This window comes from Lampetra planeri, chromosome 28 (genome assembly GCF_965212315.1).
Source record: "Lampetra planeri chromosome 28, kcLamPlan1.2.h2, whole genome shotgun sequence".
Classification (NCBI taxonomy): Eukaryota; Metazoa; Chordata; class Hyperoartia; order Petromyzontiformes; family Petromyzontidae; genus Lampetra; species Lampetra planeri.
This window is the reverse complement of record NC_136134.1, coordinates 6,381,865-6,407,205: the sequence shown is the minus strand read 5'-3', so window position 1 is coordinate 6,407,205 and position 25,341 is coordinate 6,381,865. Positions and strand designations below refer to the sequence as shown.

Below are 25,341 nucleotides of genomic sequence, written 5' to 3'. Positions count from 1 at the left end.
CCACGCCGGTGCAGCTCGGAAAAAGAAATCCCCGCTCTTGCAGATGCGTGCGGTTGTGTATTGGTTGGCTTGGGATGGTAGACCGTGTCTCCTATAAGTAGAACTGCTGTTTTATTGGCCAGGCCTACTCAGAAAGATTTCTTTGGACTTTGAAAGGTCCCAAGAAAATGAATCTATTTCGGTCACGTGAAGTTTATCCACGCGAGGCGGCTCTTCGTGGCCAATAACTACAGAATTTAATGCAACAGAGCTTCGTGCAAAACTCCAAGGAATGCATACCGAACAACAGCAGTAACTGGCTATTGTTATGACATGCTATTACGTGAATGTAATAAAAAACACAGTGTAATGTCTGATGACGAACGTATTAATCAAATCCCCTATTCCATTGCGTAGCCATTTGGCGGTGATGTGGCTGACTGAGGCAGTGCGTTTTGCTGCCTGCAGCAGAGGTCCCTGGTTCAAACCCAGTGGCCAGCCTGGTTAAAACCCAGTGGCCACCCTGGTTAATACCGCAGTCATGCGAAGTGTAGTTGTAAGTAACCATTAAACAAGAGAGGTCCCCTACAGTGGATTTTAAGAGATCCTGTGACGTTATTTGAATAACATTAGGCCATGTCTGCTGGCCAATTAACCACATTATAGAATGATGTGGGTGGGGATGGGGGGGTGGTGGCGTTGAGAGGAGGGTGACATTGTCAGTCAATGCTCAACGAGCTGCAAGCTGCATTTCTAAACGGTAGGCAGAACGTGTGACGATACAACCTTATCTTGCCTACCGTGCATTCTGCTCAGGCTCTCGCCCTTTATGCACGTGACAAAGCGTTGTGACGCCCATCGCTTAATTGTATGAATTGTTCAAAAACGGGCAGTGGGGGGGGAGAGGGGGGTGGGTGGGTGGGGGGGGGGCTGCTAGCAGAGACCGCCGCCATCGCTCACCTTTGCAAGTCGTGCGCGACTCAGAGGGCTCGTAACCGGAGCGGCAGGTGCAGCTCCCGATGGGCACCATCCAGTCGCCGTCGCCGTTGCAGTAGAGCTTGATGGGCATGTCGTTCTCCTCGGCGTTGGGCACGCACGTGCCCCGCGCGATCACGAGCGACGTGCTCTCGGCCCCCGTGAGCGTCTCGCCGAACACGGCGAAGTTCTGCACGACGCGCTGGCACTTGCGGTAGAAGACCTTGACGGTGATGAGCGACATGCAGCCCCCGTAGTCCTGGAAGGCCAGGTAGAAGCCGCGCCTCGTCAGCGGCCCGAAGCTGCGCACCTCCGTGTTGATCTTCAGCACCTTGCCGCCCATGTCCACCTCGGAGAAGCTCTGGTCGGGCGCGATGGTGTCCACGCGGACGAACGGGCTCTCGGTCCAGTGCGGGCCGCCGCCGTTGCCCTGCGTGTCGCCGTCGGCCTCGTAGTAGTAGAGGTTGAAGGTCTCCTTGCACGAGCCCGGCACGTTGGGGATGCTGCTGCAGTCGCGCACCGAGAACTTAATCTCGACGTATACGCGCTGAGCGCCGCCTCGCTCGATGTAGTCGGTGCGCAGCCAGTTGTTCTGGTTCGGCTCGAACACGTTGCACACTTGGTAGGTGCGGATGGCGTTCATCTTCTCGTCGTAGCCGCTCACCTCTTCCCACTGCGAAATGGAGGGGGTGGGGGGGCGGGGCAGGGCAGCGGGAGAGGGGGGTGGAGTGGTTCGCGGGACGCGGTTAGAGCGATCGGTGAGCGCGACGCGGCAGAGCGCGACTCGGGGTCGCGCGGTGGGGCGGCGGCTGTGGCTGCAGCAGGTGGCGTTGCCAAGACGCCGGACAGACGAACAGCACGAGCGCATCGTGGTCCCTGGGACGGTTGAGACGGGTTGCGATTAGCAGGGCGCCGGAGCTGCTGAGGCATTTCTCAGCGTCCAATAAATGCAAATCCGTATGGGGGGAGAGATGCATTGCAGATGTTTGCAATGTGGAAGATGCGCCTGCGTTGTGGGTTAAATGTAGCGGATGCTTAGAAGGCAGTTCGACAGCTGCTGAAAGCACGGGGCGGTTATTTTGCCAGAAATGAAGATGTTCCCTTCGGAAAGGTTTCTGTCTATTTTCTTATTTTTTTTAACCGTTCTAATACCATTTTATACAACGCATAGCTTCACCCAAGAAAAGCTACACAGCTGTAGCAAACAAAAAAAAACCTCACAACGGACGTAATCTTTTTCAACCATTTATCTTCATAAAGCTGTTTTTACCTGCGTCAGGCTTTGTTCTGCTGGAGCCAGGCATGGATTACAAGCTCTGGATTTACGTTTTAAAGGCAAAATGAAGACAGGGTCTGATAAAAAAATATATATATATATTTACACACGAGTGCCAGGACTAGCAATCCAGCACTGTGTGGTTGGCAGACTGCGCTGTGTGATTTTGCAAAAGACACGCTCGTGAATTCTTGGCAGAAATCGCTTTCGCTTTGGCACAATTATTCCTTTTGTGGGATGCACACTGAGCGACTAAATGTGCAATATGACCATTGCGACCCCTATTTTAAACCAATACTTAGTCATTCTCCAGTGTAATTTTACACACATAAAACTTTCATGAAAAATTCTGCACCTGTATTCAAAGCAGCGTGCAACAGAAGTTCAGTTTATTGGACATGCCTACAATTGCTGTCAAGCAACATCCAGCATAGTCCACCTCAGGGAATATATCACGAAGTTTGTAATGTGAATGAGCATAATCTGATAAAGCATTTGCATGATATAATTGTGTGCCAAGCCACATTGGGGCCGGGCAGTGAATGCTGAACATAAATCGTAGAAATATGCACTTTGTTTGGAAGTGCAAACTTTCCCGGCAATATTTTTTATGCCATTTTTGTTGAAAACATTAGATATGAATGCCATGGCGAAGCATCAAAGTGAGCCATTCTGCATTCTGTATTGATATTCGAGCCTGTTTCATGATGTCAGCCAACACTGGCTTTGCTTGATTTGGAATGCATTTGAACAGGCTCAATTTGGTAAGATGGCATTACGTAATCCACGCATAGTCATGATGACAATAATAATAATAATGGAAGGTATAATGTCACATGCGGTAACCTTTGTATTCAGCCTGTGGTCAGGATATAAATCGTTTGGTCAAGCATTATGACAAGCTATCCAAGACATCACAGATGTTTGACCCGCAGTGTACCGGTCGGCACACTGGACTTGCATTCCACATCTCGCCTGTTCTATTCGATCTCCCGGCACGGCAGTTGAGGCAGCAGTGCAGGGCTTCTCAAATCCACCCATATCTGTCCAGCCAGCGGTATGAATGTGTACACATTCGTCGAGGTAAAGTGTGGCGTACTCCGAACCTCTTCCAAGACACCTGTCTCTGAATGGAAGAGTAGGCCAAATTACCCTGTGGAGGGGCTCTCTAGAGCTCCCTCTAATCGTGGCCACTCTGCCAGCAGCGGTACATGCACGTACGCATGTTGAACTTCTTTCGCACCATACGTAGCCAACCGTGCTTATCGGAGGTGCGGGGGAATGACAACGGACTGAACACAAAGCTGGTCTCGTTTGTGGTCATTCCCCCACACCTCCGAGCAAGGGTGGACCTTTACCTTAACCAAGAAATCATGATTTAGATGACCAGGATCTACTTAAACTATCGTCACTGTGGGGGTACGGTAAAATGAGTATATCTCGGTCATCATCAATTGATGGTCAGTCGACAGAATTGGTCTTGAGTAGCGATTTGTCCTCATTAACCACTGTGTTGGAATTACTAATAGAGATGAGCACTGGCCAATGGCCAATGGTTACTTAGTAAACCGGATAAATGGACTTGCCTTCTAAAGGTCGACCACCCTGCAAGTGAAACGTGCACTCTCCTGTTTAAATGCCGAGTAGCTGTATCGCCTTCAAAGCGATTGTGCTTTAAGCTTTACATGCAAAACATGTTGCCAGCACACTGCTGGAAGCAGACACATGTTAAATTTAAATATATATTTCGCAGAGTTTGATGGGGGGAGGGGACAAATAAAAATGTATATTTTATGCACGGAACTTTTTATTTGACATTTGGTACCTATTAGCAAAGAACACATGATGGAAACCCAGGTTTCTGCCAGTGACTATCATAAATTAACCACTGGAAATTTTAACTTTACTTCAAGTCACTTTAATTAGTTTCAAATTTATGATTTCGTTTGTCCAATTAAGCAAAAACAAGCCCTAAATGCTATCGGCCAAATTTGGAATTTAAGAACGGCATCATATATTAAAGCACGCACGGGGCACGGCCAAGTCACGTGAATACTACTAAGATAAAAAAAATTGTGATGCCTTAAAACTAATGCCTACAGCCCTGTAATTATGGTTACACGTTGCTTGGAAAGTGAAGGATCTAATTAGTTTGTGGAGTGGTAGCATCTGGGTCACCCGTGTTTTGTCAACACGCATCTTGCTTACTCTTGGGAGGCCGCGTGTTCCAATGAGGTGCAAAACACAGCTTTATGTAGACACAGGGGACGGTGGGGTGGCGGCGGGGGAAGTGGTACAAATGGAAAAATTATTATTATTTTGGCTGGTGGGAGTGCAGGTAGGATGAGCAGCTGCACTGAGGTGAGAGTGGCTCGGAGAGTAAAGTGGGGTAGTACAACGAGCGTGAGAGTGTTTTCTTCCCCCCCCCACCACCTCTCTCAGCTCACACAAACACTCGGAGGACCTCCACGCACAGGGCTTGGACATTTTCATTATGTCGCGACAACCACATTTCCGAGGGAGTGCTATACTTTCCGCTGACCTATCTGCCCTCTCTACCCACGACAACCACCTTCATCTCTCCAAGAGGGGGCAACGATAGGGAGGGAAACGGTACGTGTGAAAGGTCGCGACATTGATTCTGAAAATAAGGTCACGGGTGTGCGACTGGAGGGGCCATTACTTGCAGTTTGTTTCAGCGAGACTTTGCCTTCCACGTGTGGAGTGTTTCCCGTGTCGTGGTTCAAGGAACGTCAAAAAACTCAAAAGCGCCATGGGTCGTGCAGAGTGTCCGACTCAAGACAAAGGCATATTATTGGAAATGTTTTAAAATTACAAGCGAAGCACCGGTCTTGTTAAAGCAAAAACTTACAAGCAGCCAAAAAATCTAAAAGGCATGGTATGATTTAGATCAAAAGCCTATTTAAATAAAGAATGGTGGTAGAAATTATTTATGTCCTCACATTTCATGAACGAGCATTGTAAGGAACCTTATGTGTCCATCTCTAAGTCAGTCGGCAAGTCACGGCGCTTACTTGAATAATTTCCATCGTACCGATGGGCTCATTCTGACCACTGACCTATTAAAAAATTATGACTGACAATTTTCACCACGGCAATCTATTCATTAATCCCCCCCCACTTTGCGCAAGAGCACAGAAGTGTGGTTATCACATCTACGCCTCTATATAAGGAACGAAACACGTGGACTTCTCCACAAATCTGGCTGTCGCCTGATAGTTGTAATTACTGGTGAAACGTCGTACTCAGATTCTAAATGTTGTGGCTTGGCTCTCCAACACACCAGTGTGCTGTACTAGTGACGAATTGGCACGTTCTGTTTACGTGACAATCTTTACAAGTTGGCTGTGTCGGATGGAGGTGGGTTTTAAGGACACATCTATATATTTACGCGATCTAACCCAAAAGGCCTCTCATGGAATCTGTTCGGGTTTCTACATTTCCAAATTCTCTTTCCATTCCTCTCATTTTTGGAGAGTTGGCAACAATTTGAGTTACCACGATGGGCGGAAACTGAATGCAGTCTTGTGGGAGGGGACTTTAAAACAGTGACATTTCACTGGCGTTTGCTAGCGTGCTACCTATTGAGTATGACATGTGCTCACACGCGTGGTTCGACGGTGATGTCAAAAATGTTGCATGCAAATTAAAGGGGAGCAATCGTACCTGGCAATTTATTGCCATTCCATGCAGCACTGCAGCTACAGATTATCCCATAATGGCCGGTTATGCCTTGGCACAGGGTTGGTTTACTTTTAAGAGTAGAGTTATATGTGCACCCTTTCCATAGCCACATGATTAGTGTAGTCACTTTGCCCAGCAATCCTCACGTGGCATTAAACAATGGGAAAATCTTCTCTCTTTTCCAATCAGGAGCGTTATAATCCACTTGTTTTTATTCATCCTTCCTGCACCACTCTGTTGTGTTTGGAATTGGTGTGTCCTACATATGTAGATGTGCAAAAGGCTGTTACAACAATTAAATCCTCTTCAATATTTAAAAAGGTGGTTAATTATAAAAAAAGAAATGATTCCAGTAATTCTGCTGCATAAATAGGGCATTTGGTATCGATTAAATGCTAGAATAAGGGCATTGTAGTAAGCCATGTTCATGTGCTAACAATGGCTGATATAGAATACAGTTGGGCTTGCGTGTGGATTGTATTGTCAATATTTGCAAGAAACTAAAGATAAACTTATATTTAGACACGGTGATCGAAGATCAGATAAGCCAGTTCACTACTCTCAGTTGATTAAGCACTTGAATCATTCCTAAGAGTGCTGAATAATGTGGGAAGGCTTATATTCTTATGAAGTTGAAGGAAACAATGTTTAACATCTTATAATGGCATGAAAACAACATTTCAAACGCAAAAATGCGTCGGTTTTTGTAGTTGGGCTGTAGGGTCCTCACTTAACGCGTGTTCGCGATCGAGCGGTTCTTCCATTAGGGGACACTTTCACACAACGCAGAATGCACCCCGTTATAGCGCAGACTCTGAGTAGTCGAAGATGAGCTACGTTTTTGAGCTGCGTGGCTGAGTGGTATAGGAATTCTGGATACACGCTGGGAATGATGCGGTACGCGGCGGCGTACCCTCATCTCAGTTATTGGTCCTATCATCGTACTTTGTGTGGATGTATCTTGCCAAACTTTATGGTTACTTTCCTTATTACGGGGACATCGTTTTTTTCGCTTAACGTGTGTTACACTTAACACGACACCTTCCGGTTAGCATGGTTCGGCTACGTACGGTGCGAAAGAAATTCATCATACATACATCCTCATCAGGAACGCACCTACGACACTAAGCAAGGAATTACTGTTTCACTCTCCAATGTGTCTTTGGGTTGCTTGGCACAATGTCGACGTTTTGCTCCACATGCTTCAGAGCTTCTTTGGGAACTGAAAAGAAGAAGCTCCTGGGACGTGGGGCTAAGCATCGGACATCGCGCCAAATGTTACGCAGCGGAAACAAGAAAGGACAGTGTGTTGAGAACTTTGTGGCCAAATCTCGACACTTACCCCGTTCCCCGGCTGAGCCAGCCATCCGAGCTCGGACGTGGCAAACGTGGAGTCCATGAGAATCTCTGCAAAAATAAATACAAAGAGGAAAGCATCGGGTCAATGTTTCTACATCACACAAACACAAAAGACAGTCTCCCAGTTTACCCTTGAACTGTGAGCAGAGCACTGTTGGGAAGCGCTTATTGAACCCGGCACGACTCACACAGAGGACTGGTACGGCCAGAAACCTGCAAGGCTGCCCTTTGTCTGCCAAGTGAGGACATTCACACGGCGCACGCCGGTTGAGCTGACCTACGGGAGGCCCAACACAAGCTGAGATGCCACCTGTGTTGCGATGTTAGCCATGGCTGGCAATCAAACCCAAGTGCACGAGGTCACCAGCACAGTTTACGAACCAAAATTCCCACCGCTCCCCCAAGCACGACAACGACGGGCAGCCCTCGCCACCAAGCGACGGCGATGTTGCCACAGCGCTCCCCCACGAAGTCAAACACGTGTGCACATGCAACGCACACGTGTCGGTGTATGGAAATACACTACAAAAAAGACAGAGATCCCCCGTATAGCCTTAGCAGACTGTTGGAGCAAGTGCTATGAGCGAGCACCGATGAAGGTCGGCAAGGCAGACCGGAGGGTGGGTGGCCACCAGCACCACGCCCGGCCGATTTTGTCTCCCCAATTGGCGATGTTAACACACCGCACCAGGTACTCATTTGAGGCTGAGTCGACCTAGGGGAGGCCCACGACCGGTTCCGATAATCGTCACTGGTGTTGGCAGTGAGCGGGAATCGAACTCGGACCGCTCCCGACAACGCCGCATTGTACGCGCACGTTATTCGAATGCACATCTCAAGATACCCGTCCCATTCAATGCACTTCATATGCATTCAAGGCTAATAATTATAACATTCGTAATAACAGTGCGTCGATTAGACAGACGACGCCTATGCAGTGTGTGCAGGAAACACGTCCGAGGGCTTGCAAAATAAACTACCTCACTTGCAGCCATACGTTTTGTCTGTGTGTTTAATGGGTGGTGCACGTTTCCATGGGAAAATACATGCGGCCGTGTTTTTTCATGCATTTCTTTTTCAAATCCCACCGGGAATGTTGACGTTGGGATGAGAGGAAGCGTTGTCAATAAGCATGGGTGACATAAAGAAAAACCTTGGAATGTATGTTGAGCCGTTAATGAAAGGTTGGAACGAGCTGGAGCACTTAATTAATGTCGGCATAACAGTTCTTTGTCAAGGTGTATGGTCAGTAATAATGGAAAAGTAGGCCAAATTATCTCTTTAGGGGTTCTGTAGAGCTCTATCTGGTGGAGGCATCTTCTGCCGGTAGTGGTATTAAGAATTCGAGTATTTGGTTTCGAGTATTTGGTTGCTATACATTTCCAACGTGAGAAACCACTTTATTGGGTGATCATTGGTTGCCAGGTCACTTCTGCAAAAGAGCTACGTAGCTCAGTGGGCCTTACCTGGTTAAATAAAACATGGTTTCGTTTTAGTTTAAGTAATTGCAGGGCTGCACCTTTACCTTAAAAGACAAGTTTTCACCAGAAAAAACACGAATCGTCGTCCCACAAAATCAGACTACATGCTTATTCTGTGCATGTATTATACTAGTATATTACATCCATTTATCGGTCCACTGCTGGATGAATGTTTTCCTGAGTCACATCATTTATAGGAGTGCTATGGCCATACTTTACACGAGGGCCAGTTTGGGTTGATGAAATGGAGGGCTTAGGACCTGTTCAGATATCACTCCTCAGCGGTGTTAGCCATGGTTGGAATCTAACTCGGGTCGTCAGTTTTATAGCACACAAGAGCGTAGCTACTCCCACCGTACAAATGTACCTATAACACACGAAGGTATTTCTAAACATGACAGATAAAAAGACAATGTTTCCTTCCCATATCTGTCAGCTTACCTATTTAGTTACTTACGGTCTCCACAACGGCGCTAATGATTGCGTTGAATTCATGAACAAACCACCTTTGACAAAAACAATGTAAATCCAGTATGGGATATCGCAGCACAGGATGGGTATGTAAGAAATGGCACGCAGAGTAAATCATTGCAAGCTCAAGCACGTTTCACGTCTGTGTTCCCAAGACAACTGAGGTTCGGCTGGCTAGGTAAGAAGTCTGGATTAGTGGCAATTATACGTAGGTGTGGGCCCTATTTACAGGCGAGATTTCATCATACGTTTCTTTTAATTGTTACTCATGCGGGGAGTTTATCCCATCTCATTTGTGTCTTTTGAATAAACTGGCGCCGGTGATTATATTTTTTCCCACCAAAATGTCAACATTCATAATTAATCTCCGCTAACTACATGTTATATTAGACCAACTTAGAAAAATATATAATGCTCTGAATGTTAATGGTTACACATCTCTGCGAGAATTGCTTCGCCGGAGCAGATTGTAATGAATGATACGGCAAAGGTAGGAAATAGCAGTGGCATTTTGGCTTTCTCGATATTACCAAAATGATTTATGAGGCTTTCATTAGAGTTCATTTATTTGTTTCTGCAAGCTTCGAAACCAATTTTCAGGGTTTAATGTACGGGATGAATGTGACCCGCATTCACATGCTACTGTCACACGGAAAAGTTTAGACCAAGAAACACTAACCTTGAAACGGCCATGAATGAGGCAACATCTGCATTGAATGCATCGGTATATACATATATACATGTGCAACAGGCATGTCCCTAAAGCAGCTTTGTTTTCAAGTTCCCTTGTGAACACTTTGTTGAAGCTAGCCTTGCCAATTGATTTCACACAATCCTCCTAAAACCACATTGAGACATGAGAGCCAAACTTACAGGCACAATATAATGCAGATTTTGCATGGGTTATGGTAAGCACGTGAGAACTGCAGACAATATTATTTATTTGTTAAATGTATATACTACAGATTCAAATATAAAGTATAGAGAGACTTATGTTGAATTTAAATATAACATCATAATCCTCATCATCAATGTAATTTCCATATGCAATTCTGTTATTAGAAATAACAATTTTTCTTTTTTAATCTGTACGATATTTGGGGCATTATGTTGTTTATTAGCTTCCATTTCCCACTTGTATAGTACTGTATTAATAATTCCTCATTACATGAATAGATGAACACAATTCAAATCAATACATCATTTGTGCGTCAGTTACAGATTATCTAACCATGCTTCACCAAGTGTATTAATGCGTGTTGGTGAAATGGGGGCCTAGGACATGTTGAGGTACCACTTGCCACTACTATCAGCCACGGCCAGGAATTGAACTTGGCTCGCCGGGTTTATCGCGCAGTGTGCTAACCACCGTAAAACTGCTCCCCCCATATGCACACACCAATACCTCGACCAAAATTTATATGACAGTAACATTTTCTCTGTGCATTTGCTCCTTCTTTATAGTTCAAAGTGAAAATACTTCTCAAAGAAATGTTCACTTTTGGGTGTGACATTACTTGAGCGTAATTATGTATTCCATATAAAGCAATTAGGTTGGCACCACTGCACATACAGTGGTTTAAAGGGTAGCTGGTAACATCTTCGGTCTATTTTCATGTACGTACAAAAAACAGTGCTGAATATTCTCCCTTTAGCCGTTACCTTTGTCAGTCTTGTGAACCCATTACCCTCAAACTGATCGGCATTTGATTGTTACCACAAAGTCACGCGGCGCAGGTTCTGCGCCCCGTGACATCTGATACAGAAGCCACTTCTGATAGATTCTGCCAGTGGAGTGACACAGCTGTAAGGAGGAGGTGGTATGGGGCGCGTAAATCCAACGCAAGCCTTCCGTGTGACTGCAGCATTGCAATGTGCACCGTGAGTGATGTTCCTGCGGCAATAGGCGGTGCATTTTGCCGGTGAAGTTTATCTTTATAACTGATATTTAACATTGGTTCAGCAGGCTCAGAGGCCAAAGGATGAAAATATATTATATCTTTAAGTGGAGTGCTGTTTCATTATATATTTGGTATTCCTGATTGTTATGCTCTTTGAAATAGTCTGTTGCTGATGCTAATGATGTTGACCATGATGGTGACACAACATGAAACAATGTCATTTATAGAGTCTGAATGCAACTGCAAGATGATGACAATCGTGATGACGGATATTTACCTAATTCTATCGGTCATAAATAAGGCAAATATGTAAAGAAAGCAAATGATCTGCTGATCTGATGACAATGAGTGAATGGACCATTCCTTGTATCACATTCAGAGTATGGACAATTATAGACATACATAGTCACTATACAGTACTCTCTAGGTAGGAGCTGGATTGATGACACACGACAGTTCTGTTTTGTGATCATGAAAGATTAATTTAACAAACCATACCTAGTCATTGTTACTAATTTATGTAGGACTTGCTCGTAGTCCTTGCATACGCACATGTGATTAGAAATGTCGTGTTATTTTATGCCAATTGTCAAGTGTCAATGACAGCACAAAACATTATAATAATGTACAGTATTTGGTAAAGTACTTGACAATGTTGGGCTAGATAATAAAAAGAAAAAACAAAAAATTAGTCTCGAAAGCCAAAATCTTCGCCTTATGTAGTAACGGTGTGAATCAACAACGCCCCTGGATGGCAGACGAACACGTAGTGTCTCATGACTCAGACGCACAGACGCGACACGTTAAATAACGTAGCCACAAGGCAGACACCTTTAATCAAACAGGTAAGTTAGAGTTCAATATCAGCTTAAACAATAAGGGACAATCTTCTTGGTTCTTTCGGTAAAATCACGTAGAAGGGAAATAATAAGATAATAAACATATAACAAAATAAAATACAATTCTCACGACATTTCGGCCACAACGCAAGCAGCCGTCCTCAGGTGAAGAACAGGTCTTCACCTGAGGACGGCTGCTTGCGTTGTGGCTGAAACGTCGTGAGAATTGTATTTTATTATGTTACAAATTTTTTATTTTATTATTTCCTTTCTACGTGACTTTATCGAAAGACCCAAAGAATATGAATTCCTGCAGTCACGAAAGCTTTAAGTCAAGATACAATAACAATTGTCCCTCCGAATGCAGCAATGAAGAGCCATGCAAGCGAGCCTACAGCAGTGTGATCGATGGTGTCAATCATAATCCAGAAACATTCAGCGGGGTAATTGTTACAGAGATGCGTGTACACACACACGCGCATAATTGAACTTACGGAGCAGATTTCTAATTACCGTATCGTATGTTGAGATTTTTGCAGCATTTTTACTAAATAAGCACCGTACCATGAATGCAACGGCCTTTTAGCTATTGTTATAATCCATACAACCAAAACGATGTTATCTTTCGATTGCATACAGTTGTTTCACAATCTGGCTGGACAGAAATATATTTGGATAACTAAAATAGCCCAGTAATTCCATGTTCTCTGATCGAATGTTGATCAACGGGAAAATAATAGCTTGTAAAGACCTGATTAGCTTAACGGCTTAAACAAAAATTACTGTGTGCGCGTGCTAATGGGACAAAAATGCTCTGACGCCCTCTCACCTCTCAGCTTGGAGTTGTGGCAATGCGATTTGTCAATGTAGAACCAACCCCAATAAGCAAGCGCACACCCACACGTCGCAGAAAGGTGTTTCCTTATGTCATACGTATTAATGAAATTCACAAAATAGAAGCAAACTGTGCTTTTTTCAATATATTTCTAATTTTCCATAATACATCACCGATTCGTAATTCTTCCTAGATCCGCTCGCTATATACGCAATGCGGTGTATTGTTCTCATCCAAAACTCACTGAGCTGTAATTATCCCATATTCTGTCCGATTAAAATGCATTGCAACTAAATAAAAGATCATACACGAAGGGTTGCATTTTTGAGTAGCACACAGTAACTGCCCGATGCGCGTTCTATCCATCAAAATAGGAATACTACGATATTCTCCGAGCATCTAGTGGGATGTATGCACGTGTGTATATTTAGTGAGCCCTGGGAAAAAAATAAATCCCGAGAAAGCGGAAACATCATCTCCTGCAAAGCAGCACCTGAGGGCCACTGTGGTAATTCTAAATAAACAAACCTGTGACTCACAAGCACACACACACACGCTACCTCCTACCCACTACGCCTGACGCCTATCAACAATAATAATATAATAATGCAGACAGGGGATATAAAACATGAACGCATCAATAGGCGGAACCCGACGACACAGATGACTCATGATGTATTTTTCACTGAAAGTGACTGTAGGTTTGGGATCCGAAAGTAAACATGGCTTTTGACGGACACGTTTCAAAACGGGTGGTACTTCCTTGCCTCGCACGTCTGGCTCGTGCAGCTGTTTGTACACTTATTGAGTCCACGAAAAAAAAGAGGATTGTGGGGCCATTCATTTTACCAACAGCTTTGCAAGACAAGTTTTGTCACTTGCGATCGCACCCCCGATTGTGCTAATTCACTGGTGCGAAAAACATGCAATTACACCGTTCATTCTGCCACACCTCAGGGCGATCTTTATTACAGGCATTCTGGTAGGGGGGGGTTCCCTTTTTTATTACAGCAAAAGGCAGCCATCAATTTATCAGAGCAAATTAGCAAGCCAAATAGGACTGTTGTTGCTATTATTATTATGAGGACGTAAACACCAAAAAACATTTGCGAGCTGTGCAAATGTATTCTTTGGGTCTTTCGGTAAAGTCACGTAGATAGGTTCAAAGAAACTAACAAAAATAACAAAACAAAACTACGACGTTTTTTGTTTTTTAGTTTTGATCGCAACGTAAACGGTCGTCATCAGCCCGATGATGACCGCTTGCGTTTCTTTGAACCTATCCACCTGACTTTACCGAAAGACCCAAAGAATATGAATTCCGGCAGTCACGAAAGCTTCAAGTCAAGATCTTTCGAAATGTGTTTACTTCTTTATTGTTAGTTTTTATTTTAGTTTTAAGGTCAAAGAAGCACCACTGGCTCACAAGCCTCAAATTCATGGGACGTTTGGCCAATTAATTCTCTTTTTCTTGGTTCTTTCGGTAAAGTCATGTAGAAGGGAAATAAAAATAATAATAAAACTGAATAAAATTATTCTCACGACGTTTCGGTCACAACGCAAGCAGCCGTCCTTGCATTGTGGCCGAAACGTCGTGAGAATGAATTTATTATGTTTTATTTTTATTATTTTATTATTTCCCTTCTACGTGACTTTACCGAAAGAACCAAGAAGATGAATCCCTGCAGTCACGAAAGCTTTAAATCGAAATTTAATTCTCTTTTGTTTATTTATGAAAGTGGATGTACATATGTTAAACTTCGTTCGCCGCCGCACGTAACCGACCGTGCTAATCGGAGGTGCGGGATGACACGAGTATTGATGCAAGCGGCACGTCGGAGCAGGCCATTGCGCTTCGGAGATGGAGTGATGAAATAAGCTCGTGGGCATGTGCTGGGTGGATTTATTTTCTCATTGCAGAACTTGCGAGAGCTGGGGTGAAAACTTGGGAACGTTTCATCCAGCAGTGGATGATTCATGGCTGCTTAAAATAATGATTATATAAGCGGAAGGAAACTGAAGGATTTGTAAAATAAATGCATACTCGAGGGTGAAAATAAAACCCCGCACAGCGGGGGCAACCACCTGTAAGCAACCTCTATAAGAACATTCTTTTTAAGAAATACAAGAGTACTCAATACATTTGGCAAACATTCAAAGTAGAACCGTTATATATGTATAAAAAAAGCATATCAGCGGTACTTTATCTGGATAACTACAAATAGATTAAATAAGCAGTATATTACAGAATAATGCAATTGCCATAAGCACCAAATGGTATCGTGTGTAGTTCACAGAGAAACTTGAACTTTGGTGTTGTTAGCGTAACAATTAAACCCGAATAAAGTGATTGCAAGGTTTATCGATATTCCCGGCAATAACTTATTCATTCACTCATTTATTTACATGCGTATTACTTATTCACGAATGTTTGTTACCAGAGGTGGGACAAAGTCATTGTTATGCAAGTCCAAGTCGAGTCGCAAGTCATCAAATTCATGACTCGAGTCCAAGTCACATGACTCGAGTCCACATCTCATAGGTGGGACAAAGTCATTGTTATGCAAGTCCAAGTCGAGTCGCAAGTCATCAAATTCATGACTCGAGTCCAAGTCACATGACTCGAGTCCACATCTCAGAGGTGGGACAAAGTCATTGTTATGCAAGTCCAAGTCGAGTCGCAAGTCATCAAATTCATGACTCGAGTCTGACTCGAGTCCAAGTCACATGACTCGAGTCCACATCTCAGAGGTGGGACAAAGTCATTGTTATGCAAGTCCAAGTCGAGTCGCAAGTCATCAAATTCATGACTCGAGTCTGACTCGAGTCCAAGTCACATGACTCGAGTCCACATCTCATAGGTGGGACAAAGTCATTGTTATGCAAGTCCAAGTCGAGTCGCAAGTCATCAAATTCATGACTCGAGTCTGACTCGAGTCCAAGTCACATGACTCGAGTCCACATCTCATAGGTGGGACAAAGTCATTGTTATGCAAGTCCAAGTCGAGTCGCAAGTCATCAAATTCATGACTCGAGTCTGACTCGAGTCCAAGTCACATGACTCGAGTCCACATCTCATAGGTGGGACAAAGTCATTGTTATGCAAGTCCAAGTCGAGTCGCAAGTCATCAAATTCATGACTCGAGTCTGACTCGAGTCCAAGTCACATGACTCGAGTCCACACCTCTGTTTGTTACACGTTGGAAGCGACGGAGGTCAGACTAGAGCCCTGAGCCTTCTCTGTCTGGAGCGTAATTTGTCACCGTACAAGACAGGGCCTGGAGCCAGAGTGAGTCATGCACCCGCCGACCCAAAAGGGCAAAAGAGGCCCCCTTAATCATGCTTCTCACCAAAATGGATTACCTCGGGGCTGTCAAACTAAGTGTCTTGCTAGGAGTTACTTTAAAACATTTGTGGCTTTTTTTTTTATCAAGTTATATTTCAAATGTGCTCTTGGCGTTATGTCACAAGACACGGGAATTTCTGTTCAGAACTCTTCCCGCAAGCATCGCAGTACCCCAAGTCAGTGAACAGGTCCAATAAACCTCCACATTTGTACATGTCCTGCAAAGAGCGTGCCACCTATCAATATATAGAGCTGGATAGCACCAAATGTATTGAGCGGGGAAAAAAACCTAACGCAGTTTTTGTTTGTGTGCAGTCGTTGGTGATTGGGCCAAGACCATCAACCCACGGTGTTTGAGAATCCGATGTAATCACGGGGTGGATATCCAGATTCAAAGCCAGGATTTCAGTGGTACCAGGTCAGTACTCAGACTGCCAAGCCACACAGACATCCCAGACATTACTTATTCAATTGATTATTATTGCAGTATTTCATTATCAAGTCTACATACAAACACTAAACACTGTATTATCACTGCATACCTTTTGAAATTATTCACGTCCAGAAATAGGTGAACAATGTTTTTTTTTGTTCAAACGTGTAACTCAAATTATCCACAGTTTAAGGAGAAAGCTTGAAGCAAAAAAAACTTTAAACAGCTCATTAGAGCGCTGCTGAAGAGACCCATTCCATCATTCTCTCACGGCGTGTCATTCAACAATACGTCTCGGAAGAATACCGACGGATTAAAACCCCTGCTGAAAAATGAATCACGCTTGTGTGGCTTTTCAAACGCCACCGGATGTGACTACTATTTAGCAGGGATCATCTAAAACATTTTTTTAAGACATTAAATTGTTGCCATATGCTGTGTTCCAAAGACAAAAAATATGGGGGTTACCAGAGGGGATGGAGGGAGGAGAAACAAAATGCCAGAGGCTTTCACTTGGCCCGCCAATTTATCCTCGCATGAAGAAAGTGCATGTATCAAAGACAGCTCATACCACAATCCCATAGCCCTGCATGACACTGTAAGTACAGAGCAAGCAATGCACATTGGCTGCAGAGGGAATTGAATAACGAGGTCAACATTTACCAAGTGTTGAAGCTTATAATGGGGGTAATACAAAAAATAGGGAAGTAGCAGAGGTGTGGACTCGAGTCATGTGACTTGGACTCGAGTCAGACTCGAGTCATGAATTTGATGACTTGCGACTCGACTTGGACTTGCATAACAATGACTTTGTCCCACCTATGAGATGTGGACTCGAGTCATGTGACTTGGACTCGAGTCAGACTCGAGTCATGAATTTAATGACTTGCGACTCGACTTGGACTTGCATAACAATGACTTTGTCCCACCTCTGGGAAGTAGTATATTCCGTACTGGATTGTAGGTGGTACTTCGTAAAAATTAAGATGTTTGAAAAGATTTGTAATAATTTATGGCACTTTCTGCACTTCAGACTATTGTGTACTCTAAAGCATGCATACGAAACTTTCATATATTATAATTATCATACTGCTACAGTTTATTCTGCTTATAACTTGAGCAAGAAAATTAGCACCAGGGTGATAAATTACACGGACACAAATCTGCAAATAAATAAATACATCGTTCCCCTTGCGGCAATGCACTGAGAGCGAGACCTGACCCAAAGAGCAGTGGGACAAACACGTTTCATGAAGGCAACCATCATACAGACAGAACTATCCTAACACCAACCACCTCACAGCCATCTGCAAACCACAAAGCACTGAATCGTGGGGAAATGTCCAGAAAGTGTGTATCAGCGCATGCTTGAACAGGCCAAAGAGACAGATGAGGTGGGGATTGCATTGCCACTCAGCATTATTATATTGCAGCAAATTGACGACAACTGTGGACAAGGATAGCACGATGTGGGGAAAGGCAGTGCATACACTTGCTGTACTTACGTGGATATAAATACAAAAATTTAATTACATCATGGTTCATTCATGCTACATTCCAAGTACTCAATTGTCCTCTTTGCCTTGACAGACTGCTTTTGGCGAACACCTATGAGTCCTAGATTTGAATTCTAGATTTGAAGCATTCGTGACTGCAAGGATTCATATTCTTAGGTTTTTTCGGTAAAGTCACGTAGGTAGAAAATTAAAATTAATAAAAGTAAAATAAAAATAAAATAAAAATCCACCATGGCACATGGGGGAGTAGCATGGCCAGCGCCAATGCCCAAGTACCCTCTCCTCCACTGCTGAAAATGACCATACCAGATACTCACGCGAGGAGGAATCAACCGAGGAATGTTAACGCCGGCTGACTGTAGTGAGCGGTGTAAATCACTGCAACATCCAGGAATGAATACAAAGTGCGTATTGTGGCTCGCACATGGAGTTCACTGTGAAAACTTGCAAAAACTGAGCCACTGCAACGTGTCGGAGTTTACGATAATTTTTCTCCACTGTAATTATATAGAATAATGTGCATCATAGGCATTTGTGCCTACCATGAGCATCACATTATGCTTTAACTCAGCACCAACTAATGTATCTATTTTTAGATTATCACCGCTACCACGGGCCAATAAATTATGTTTTGGAAGAGAGGATTGGAATTCACTATTGATTTACATTCAATTCTCTTCTCTACAATTAGTTATTGATTCCGATGGCTTTAAATGGTAGACTGTTCCAATATGAGACTATAGTTCTCAGAGCGAATTAGAATTTCAGAGCAATACAAACACATATGTACACCACCCAATTTCTAGACGACAAGAGACAACGAAAAAAATATACTAAAACACAATCTCAAATACGCACATCAGCACTAAAAAATAAAACCGATGGCGTTCCCCCCCCCTCCTCATGCATTCAGTCAAATTACGTCACGTCAAAATTCCTTGGAAATTGTGCGATTTTAACCCTGGTCACATCTGTGACTCCAGGCAGCAAGACCTCCCCCCTTTTGGAATCTCCCACCATCCTCTTTTTAGTAGTCGCAGTGCTCCCGTGTACCCACCGGCAAACGCTAACGTGCTGGATTCATCTGCCGCGCGATGGCTTCCGCATAATGACAGCAAAAATGTTTCTAGGTCACCTAAAATGTTTCTGGGTCGAGGAGCTTCGTCTTTTTCCACCGTCTTTATTTAATTATTGAGCAGTCTTACCGATTTGCAATGTTCCTAACCTTTTCTCAGGAATGAAAGAGCCAATTCCCTGGAAGCAATTTAGAGTCTCCTGCCACAGCACACCTGGCTAACCACTTGGATACAAAAATGGCATGGTAGATTTACACAAAGACAACCTCCACACATAAAGGGATCTGTGTGTGTGTGTGTTTTTTGTTGCAAATTGTAGTGTATTTATGAGCAAGCAAGTAGGAATATGACAAAAGGAGAATCGTAATTCATCAGTTAATTTAATGGGTCAAATATATATATGGATATTGATTCATAGCTGATATTTGGGTTAGGCCACGTAATTAATTGGCCAGATTTGAAGAGCCTCCACCACCTGACAAAGCCAACTAAAACTGGCACGTGTACCAGCGGCTAAATCGCCAAATTATCATTGTTTCAGCTCACGGTAAGTTGAAGAACAAATTCACACAATTAACTTCAGCAATTGGATTCAATTATATTTGGAGCTTACTAACACAAACCTGGCCAGATCATTACGTGGCTTCACCCTACAATACCTATTTGTAAAAAAAATACACATTCCCATGATACTTACATTCAATCTTACATGTGAAAATCAGTTATCTGCAATGTATGCAATATGTGTCCTTCACGCAAACTGCATGCAAATATTACATAGCATTACAAACTGCCATGACAGGTTCCGTGTTTGCAAGCACATTTTAAGGATATGGTGTGCAATGTAAAAAGCGTATGTGATCAGGACAAATACTGCCCACCTTTGCCTCCCCAGCGCTTATGTTGACACATTGTATCAGATGCTCATTTCAGGCCTAATCAATTAGATTCAGGTTATCGATTGCCATTAGTCATGTCCATTGCCAGCAATCGAAACCTGATGGCCTGGACCGTAATGCACTGCACTAACCACTGCATCATCACAATGGTGTCTCTCTCTCTCTCTGTCTCTCTTCCTCTCTCACGAGCAAAATGATCTATTCATCAGCCCCCTTTGGCCACAGCGGCAAAATGTTGTGTGCGAGCACGTGTATGGGCGAGCATTGCACACGAGAGGGTTAGGAATCCAGCATCAGGTGCAACATGTATTTTCTTTCCCAGTAATTCTGCCACAATGCATAAAGTGCTCCTCCATATGGACTGGCTCAGAAAGGGGTCAGTGCAGACCAGCTGAATCACCAATTGTCATCGATGTGCACTGCTAACCTGGCTTGGTCAATATTCTAATAAAAAAAAGACCTCGGATTATTACTTGGTGTGTGATGACACCACACCTCCCAAGCAACTCAATGAAAATGTCATGATTTAGCATCACAATTAAATTCTAATTTTTTTTTTTTGTTCCATTTTAACCATCTCGTTCGTATTGTTTTCAAATTACTTCTGAATGGGTTGTGCATGCCTTTAGTCTTCATACAACATGAATAATTTACACATCATTTGCACAAATTCTAAGCAATCCATTCTCATATACAGATTCGATTGCATGCATCATGAGCACAAGAACCATTTTTAATCGACGAATCACAGCATAATTACATCCGTACTAATGGTAAAAAAGCACATTATTATATTAGGGGGTGGGAATTCAGACACGGATTTAAACAAAATTACATATATAAAGAAAAAATAATATAACAACATGTGGTTTTGGATCGCAGATCTCCCAAATGGAAACTGTCACCATAGGAAAGTGAAAATAAGACAGTGATTACCAAGACGTTAAATTGCCCATGGCAATTACCGCACTAAAGGAGGGTTTCCCCCCTGGCTCCTTGCACACATTTTTTCTCTCCTTTCCACTCCACTCCTCTTGCTAATAGACATTAACGTCATCGAGAGACCGTTTCATTACGCACGTGTATGCCATTCGACCTTTAGTGCAACGATCATGCAGATGCATGTACTGTATACGTGCATCTGCATGATCGGGCGATTGTCACTCATTAGGGTACGGCGGGACCCGATAATGTCATTGTGGTTTTCATCACCCGATAAGTATCGTTTCGTGCGAATGGAAATTCGAACAATTTAAATATTCATGGTTCTGGGTGGATGGGCTGCAACAAACCCTTTGTGTTTATTTGTAATATGCTCGAGGCAACAACAGTATGACAGTTCTGCAGTGGTAACAGTGATCTTGAATCGTTACCAAAATGTCATTTTTCTCACTTTATCCAGCTTTCTTCATCTTCCTGAATTTAATCAAAAAATGAAAAAACTTGCACAGTGCCTTCCATGAGATCACCTCAAATGTGCCCGATCCGATAAGATCTCAGAAGCTAAGCAAGAGTTGGGCATGGTTAGTATTTGGAGTGGTGACCAAGAGCTGGCGAGGTAGAAAGGCTGTAAGGGGACCAGGAGGTGGCAATGTTGATTGTTACCTCCCCCGATGCAATGGGTTTTCTCCGGGAACTCTGATTTCCTTCCGCAAGGCAATCACTCATTAATGGAATTGGCCCAAACATTCCGTCCTAGAAAGAAAAAAAACTCTGGAGACTCAATGACTCTTGCCCAAGTAAAGATATTGGAATTTGTATTATTATTACTGCTATATTAAAACCATTGAAAGAACGATCGTCATCAAAAGTTTTGATGTGGACTAGAAAAACAGGGTTAACACAATGTACTATTTAACATGCATAAGCAGATTATCTGTACATTTTGGCATTTATAATCCTGTACAAATAATATCCCAATGACAAATGTGATGTTTTATGCATCACTTAATTAAGATTTTTTAACAGTTATTAAAATGAGAAAACAAAACGATTGCTCCTGCGAATACTCGTTCAGGTTTAATCAAAATAATGTATAATGCAATTTCATCTGTGTTGCACACGAGAGAATATCCCAACAAACTTTACATGATGGGGTTGGCACCGAAAGTTGAACCAGAACAGAGATTTCTATTTTCAAACTTGTTCTGTTGCTTATTGAAATTAAGTTATTTATTGATTCAGAGTGTAATGAGGAGGAAGGCCACAGAGTCAGAATTTTCCCATCGCAAAACGACCTCTTTTCAACAAACATGCAACCTGCAAGTCATTAAAAGCAATTAAGACTCTGTGCCTACTATTTGCTAAGGTGTGGCCTCATGACCCACTCCTTTGCGAACGTTCCATCCGCAGGAATAATGAACACAAAGAGAGAGGAACAGCAAAGGAAAGACGAAGCGAGGACCTTAACCAAGATATGTAGCTTCAAAGCGTGCAGGCTAACTGGCATCACACAACTGATCAAGTATTAGTGGATCAATGGGTATTATTGGGGGTGCAACCCACGTAAATATATACAGACCTAACACATCACTACTCACCAGCACTCCCCGCACCTCCGATTGGTCGGCTACGTACGGTGCGAAAGAAGTTCAACAGACATCCATACATACTCCCGACATTTCATTATACGAACCATAGAAAAATCTGTGGTTTCGTAGTGGTTGATAAAAACACGAGCATAATTTACCACAAATGAAGAATAAATCATACAACAGCACACACTCATTTGCATACAAATCAAGCCGCTGTAATTAAAATGTTTTTTTTTTCCTCAAAACGCTGAACAATGAATGTCCCCAGAAGGCTTCAAAGATTCACGCATAACAGAACGCTATTTAGCCGCCGTCAATCCTCCAGGATGTGTCAGCGCAAGTCCCTCAATCTTTTCAACAAAGCGAGACGGTTGGCGTCGAATCAATCGCAGTCGACTCCACTATCGCAGCAAAACAAAAAGTCGCCGAGCAACTTTGTGTGGGCAAAGTCGCGACGCGTCGAGTAGCGGCAAAGCAACGGTGCAATTTCGTGTCACACAGGGCACACGGTGGGAATGGCCGCGGTCCGCCCAATTATTCTGCAAACGCGTGAGGCCCTCCAGTGCGCGCTTTCTCATGGGGCTTGCGTTCTCTCTTTCGTAATCCTGAACTCAAACGGCAAAAAATTTCTTACGCCCAGTTAAATTGCCGAGCGGAGCCAATTCTCCCCGACGACCACCTGTTTGCACAAGCCTGTCAAGACTCACCCCCACCCCCCCAGCTCGTTATGGACAATTACGGGCTCAAGCATAGCCCCACCTATAAACTCCACACCTTTAGCGGTGGAGACTGACCAACAAAGAAACACCGCATCCACACAGCGCCGATTTCCATCTCTAATTACACCCTGCTCCCAACTTCTTATTTTCTTCTTGGACGGGAGGAGTAATTTTCATTCTATTTTAGTTTTTGGAAAAAATGCAAATATATAAAATAAAAAACAAAAAGTAGAATTTCAAGCCAAATGGAGTTTAAGGCCATTAATGTATGACTCACAAACGGGCCAAGTGATTCGATACAATTCCTTTCCTCTTGCACATTTGCTCTCTGCAGATTAGGCCATATAATTTATTTTTAAATACCTAAATTGTCTGTGAAATTTCCTTCGCAATTCCACGCTGCGGAATGATCGTTCTCATACAAAAGTGCATTCATTTCATACAGCGGTAATGTTTCAGTAAATGGCATGTCAGTTTTAGCAGCCACTAACTAGCATTCATGATACCTTTTAACATATGCCATTATAATATTGAGAGAGAGAAAAAAAACTTGCATGTCGCCTGCCAACTGCCTTTTCATTTTTGCAGAAGTTACAACCTCATAACCCCTGTTGGCTTGAGCTGTCACTATTATCCGTGACTTTAACAAAACAGGAAAGTGTATTTGAACACTTACAAAGATGACACGCATGAAACATGCATTAGTGTCAATCATGAGATCAATGTGGACAACGAATACAAATTGTACTAACCCCAGGTGGATATTCGCTCGTCACGATGGCAAAGCCAAGTTAGAACCCACGATAACAGCATAGAAAATGTCACGTGTCATATTTGTGTGAAGTAAGAAAAATAAGAGCATTGTTGAAACATCTTGAAATTATTTTAGTTGTCATTGATTCGTTGCACTATTGCATATTACGGAAATCATTATTCGGCCAACTTAAAAATGAATGGGGGAATCCAGTGACAAAAGTATATCTTCAAGTCATCATTTATCATTAAAATCAGCCACTCATCATTATTATCGGATGAACGCCTATTCGAGGGTTCCCTGATGTTTTTTTTCGAATGTTTAATTTCAGGTAGCATGGGAAAGCTATCTTACATCTCTGCTTATCTGGAGGCTCTTAAGTGTTTAACCTTAGCTGTGGTTAAAAACTCCGTCTGGAGCGTGCTCTGACATAATCTAAACTATTTTAATTTTTCAAAGTAAGGCCCATTGAGCCATATCGTTATTTTTCATAAGCGATCTGGCCACAAATGAAAGCTCAACAAAGTATCGCCAGGGTGACAGTGAGGCTCATGGGTAGCGGGACGGGGAAGTGAGGTGGCAGGGGTGGATACATTGTGCCCCCTCCCAAAATTTTTCAAGCATCACATGACCCTAACAGGATTGCTAATTGTTAAGATGAACCAAGCGACCAGCGGACAGAGGCATGGACGCAGATAAATAAACCATTCTCAAATCACTCTTCGATGAAGGAATATTCTATGTCGCCTCTTGTCTTTAAGATGTTTAATATCAGGTAGTGTATGAATGTGGTTTGAATTTCAAATGGCAAAGCATAATGTCTTGTTTCTTCAAATTGTGTTCCAGCGGTGTTTATTGGTACCATGTCCGAAGGCAACGAAAATATATTTTCAAAATTATTTCACAGCAGTGCATCACACAATATGAAAGAATGGCCTGCGAAAGATGATATCAAACATCATCTCAAGTGCGCTATTATCCACATAAGAGGTGCTACACCTTTACCACTTGCCCTGATATTGACATATCCATCACGTGGCAGTAAAATCTAAATGTTTACATTCTCAGATCTGAAATCTTTGCAAAAGCAATACATGCATTGGGTTTTTCTTTGTCCACTCATTTGTGACTGGGCTCAGATCAGCAAACTGACTATGTTTGAGACTCAGGTAGAAAAATGAATCCCAGATTTGAACTCAGATTCTCAACGACGATCCACAGTTCCCTGACCCATGAGCCACC

At 43.1% G+C, this 25,341-nt stretch overlaps 1 protein-coding gene across 2 annotated transcripts in view; it reads right to left on the bottom strand.

Annotated features, from left to right (window-relative positions):
* LOC144728371 (ephrin type-B receptor 1-B-like) overlaps positions 1 to 25,341 on the bottom strand; it is a 175,526-nt gene that overhangs the window by 116,725 nt on the left and 33,460 nt on the right. For both annotated transcript variants that reach the window (XM_078607758.1, XM_078607759.1), the window contains exons 2-3: positions 7,278 to 7,342; positions 940 to 1,627 (exon numbers count right to left, since the gene is read on the bottom strand). In XM_078607758.1, coding sequence (XP_078463884.1) covers positions 940 to 1,627; positions 7,278 to 7,342 — 753 coding nt within the window. The remainder of the gene's footprint in view (positions 1 to 939; positions 1,628 to 7,277; positions 7,343 to 25,341) is intronic.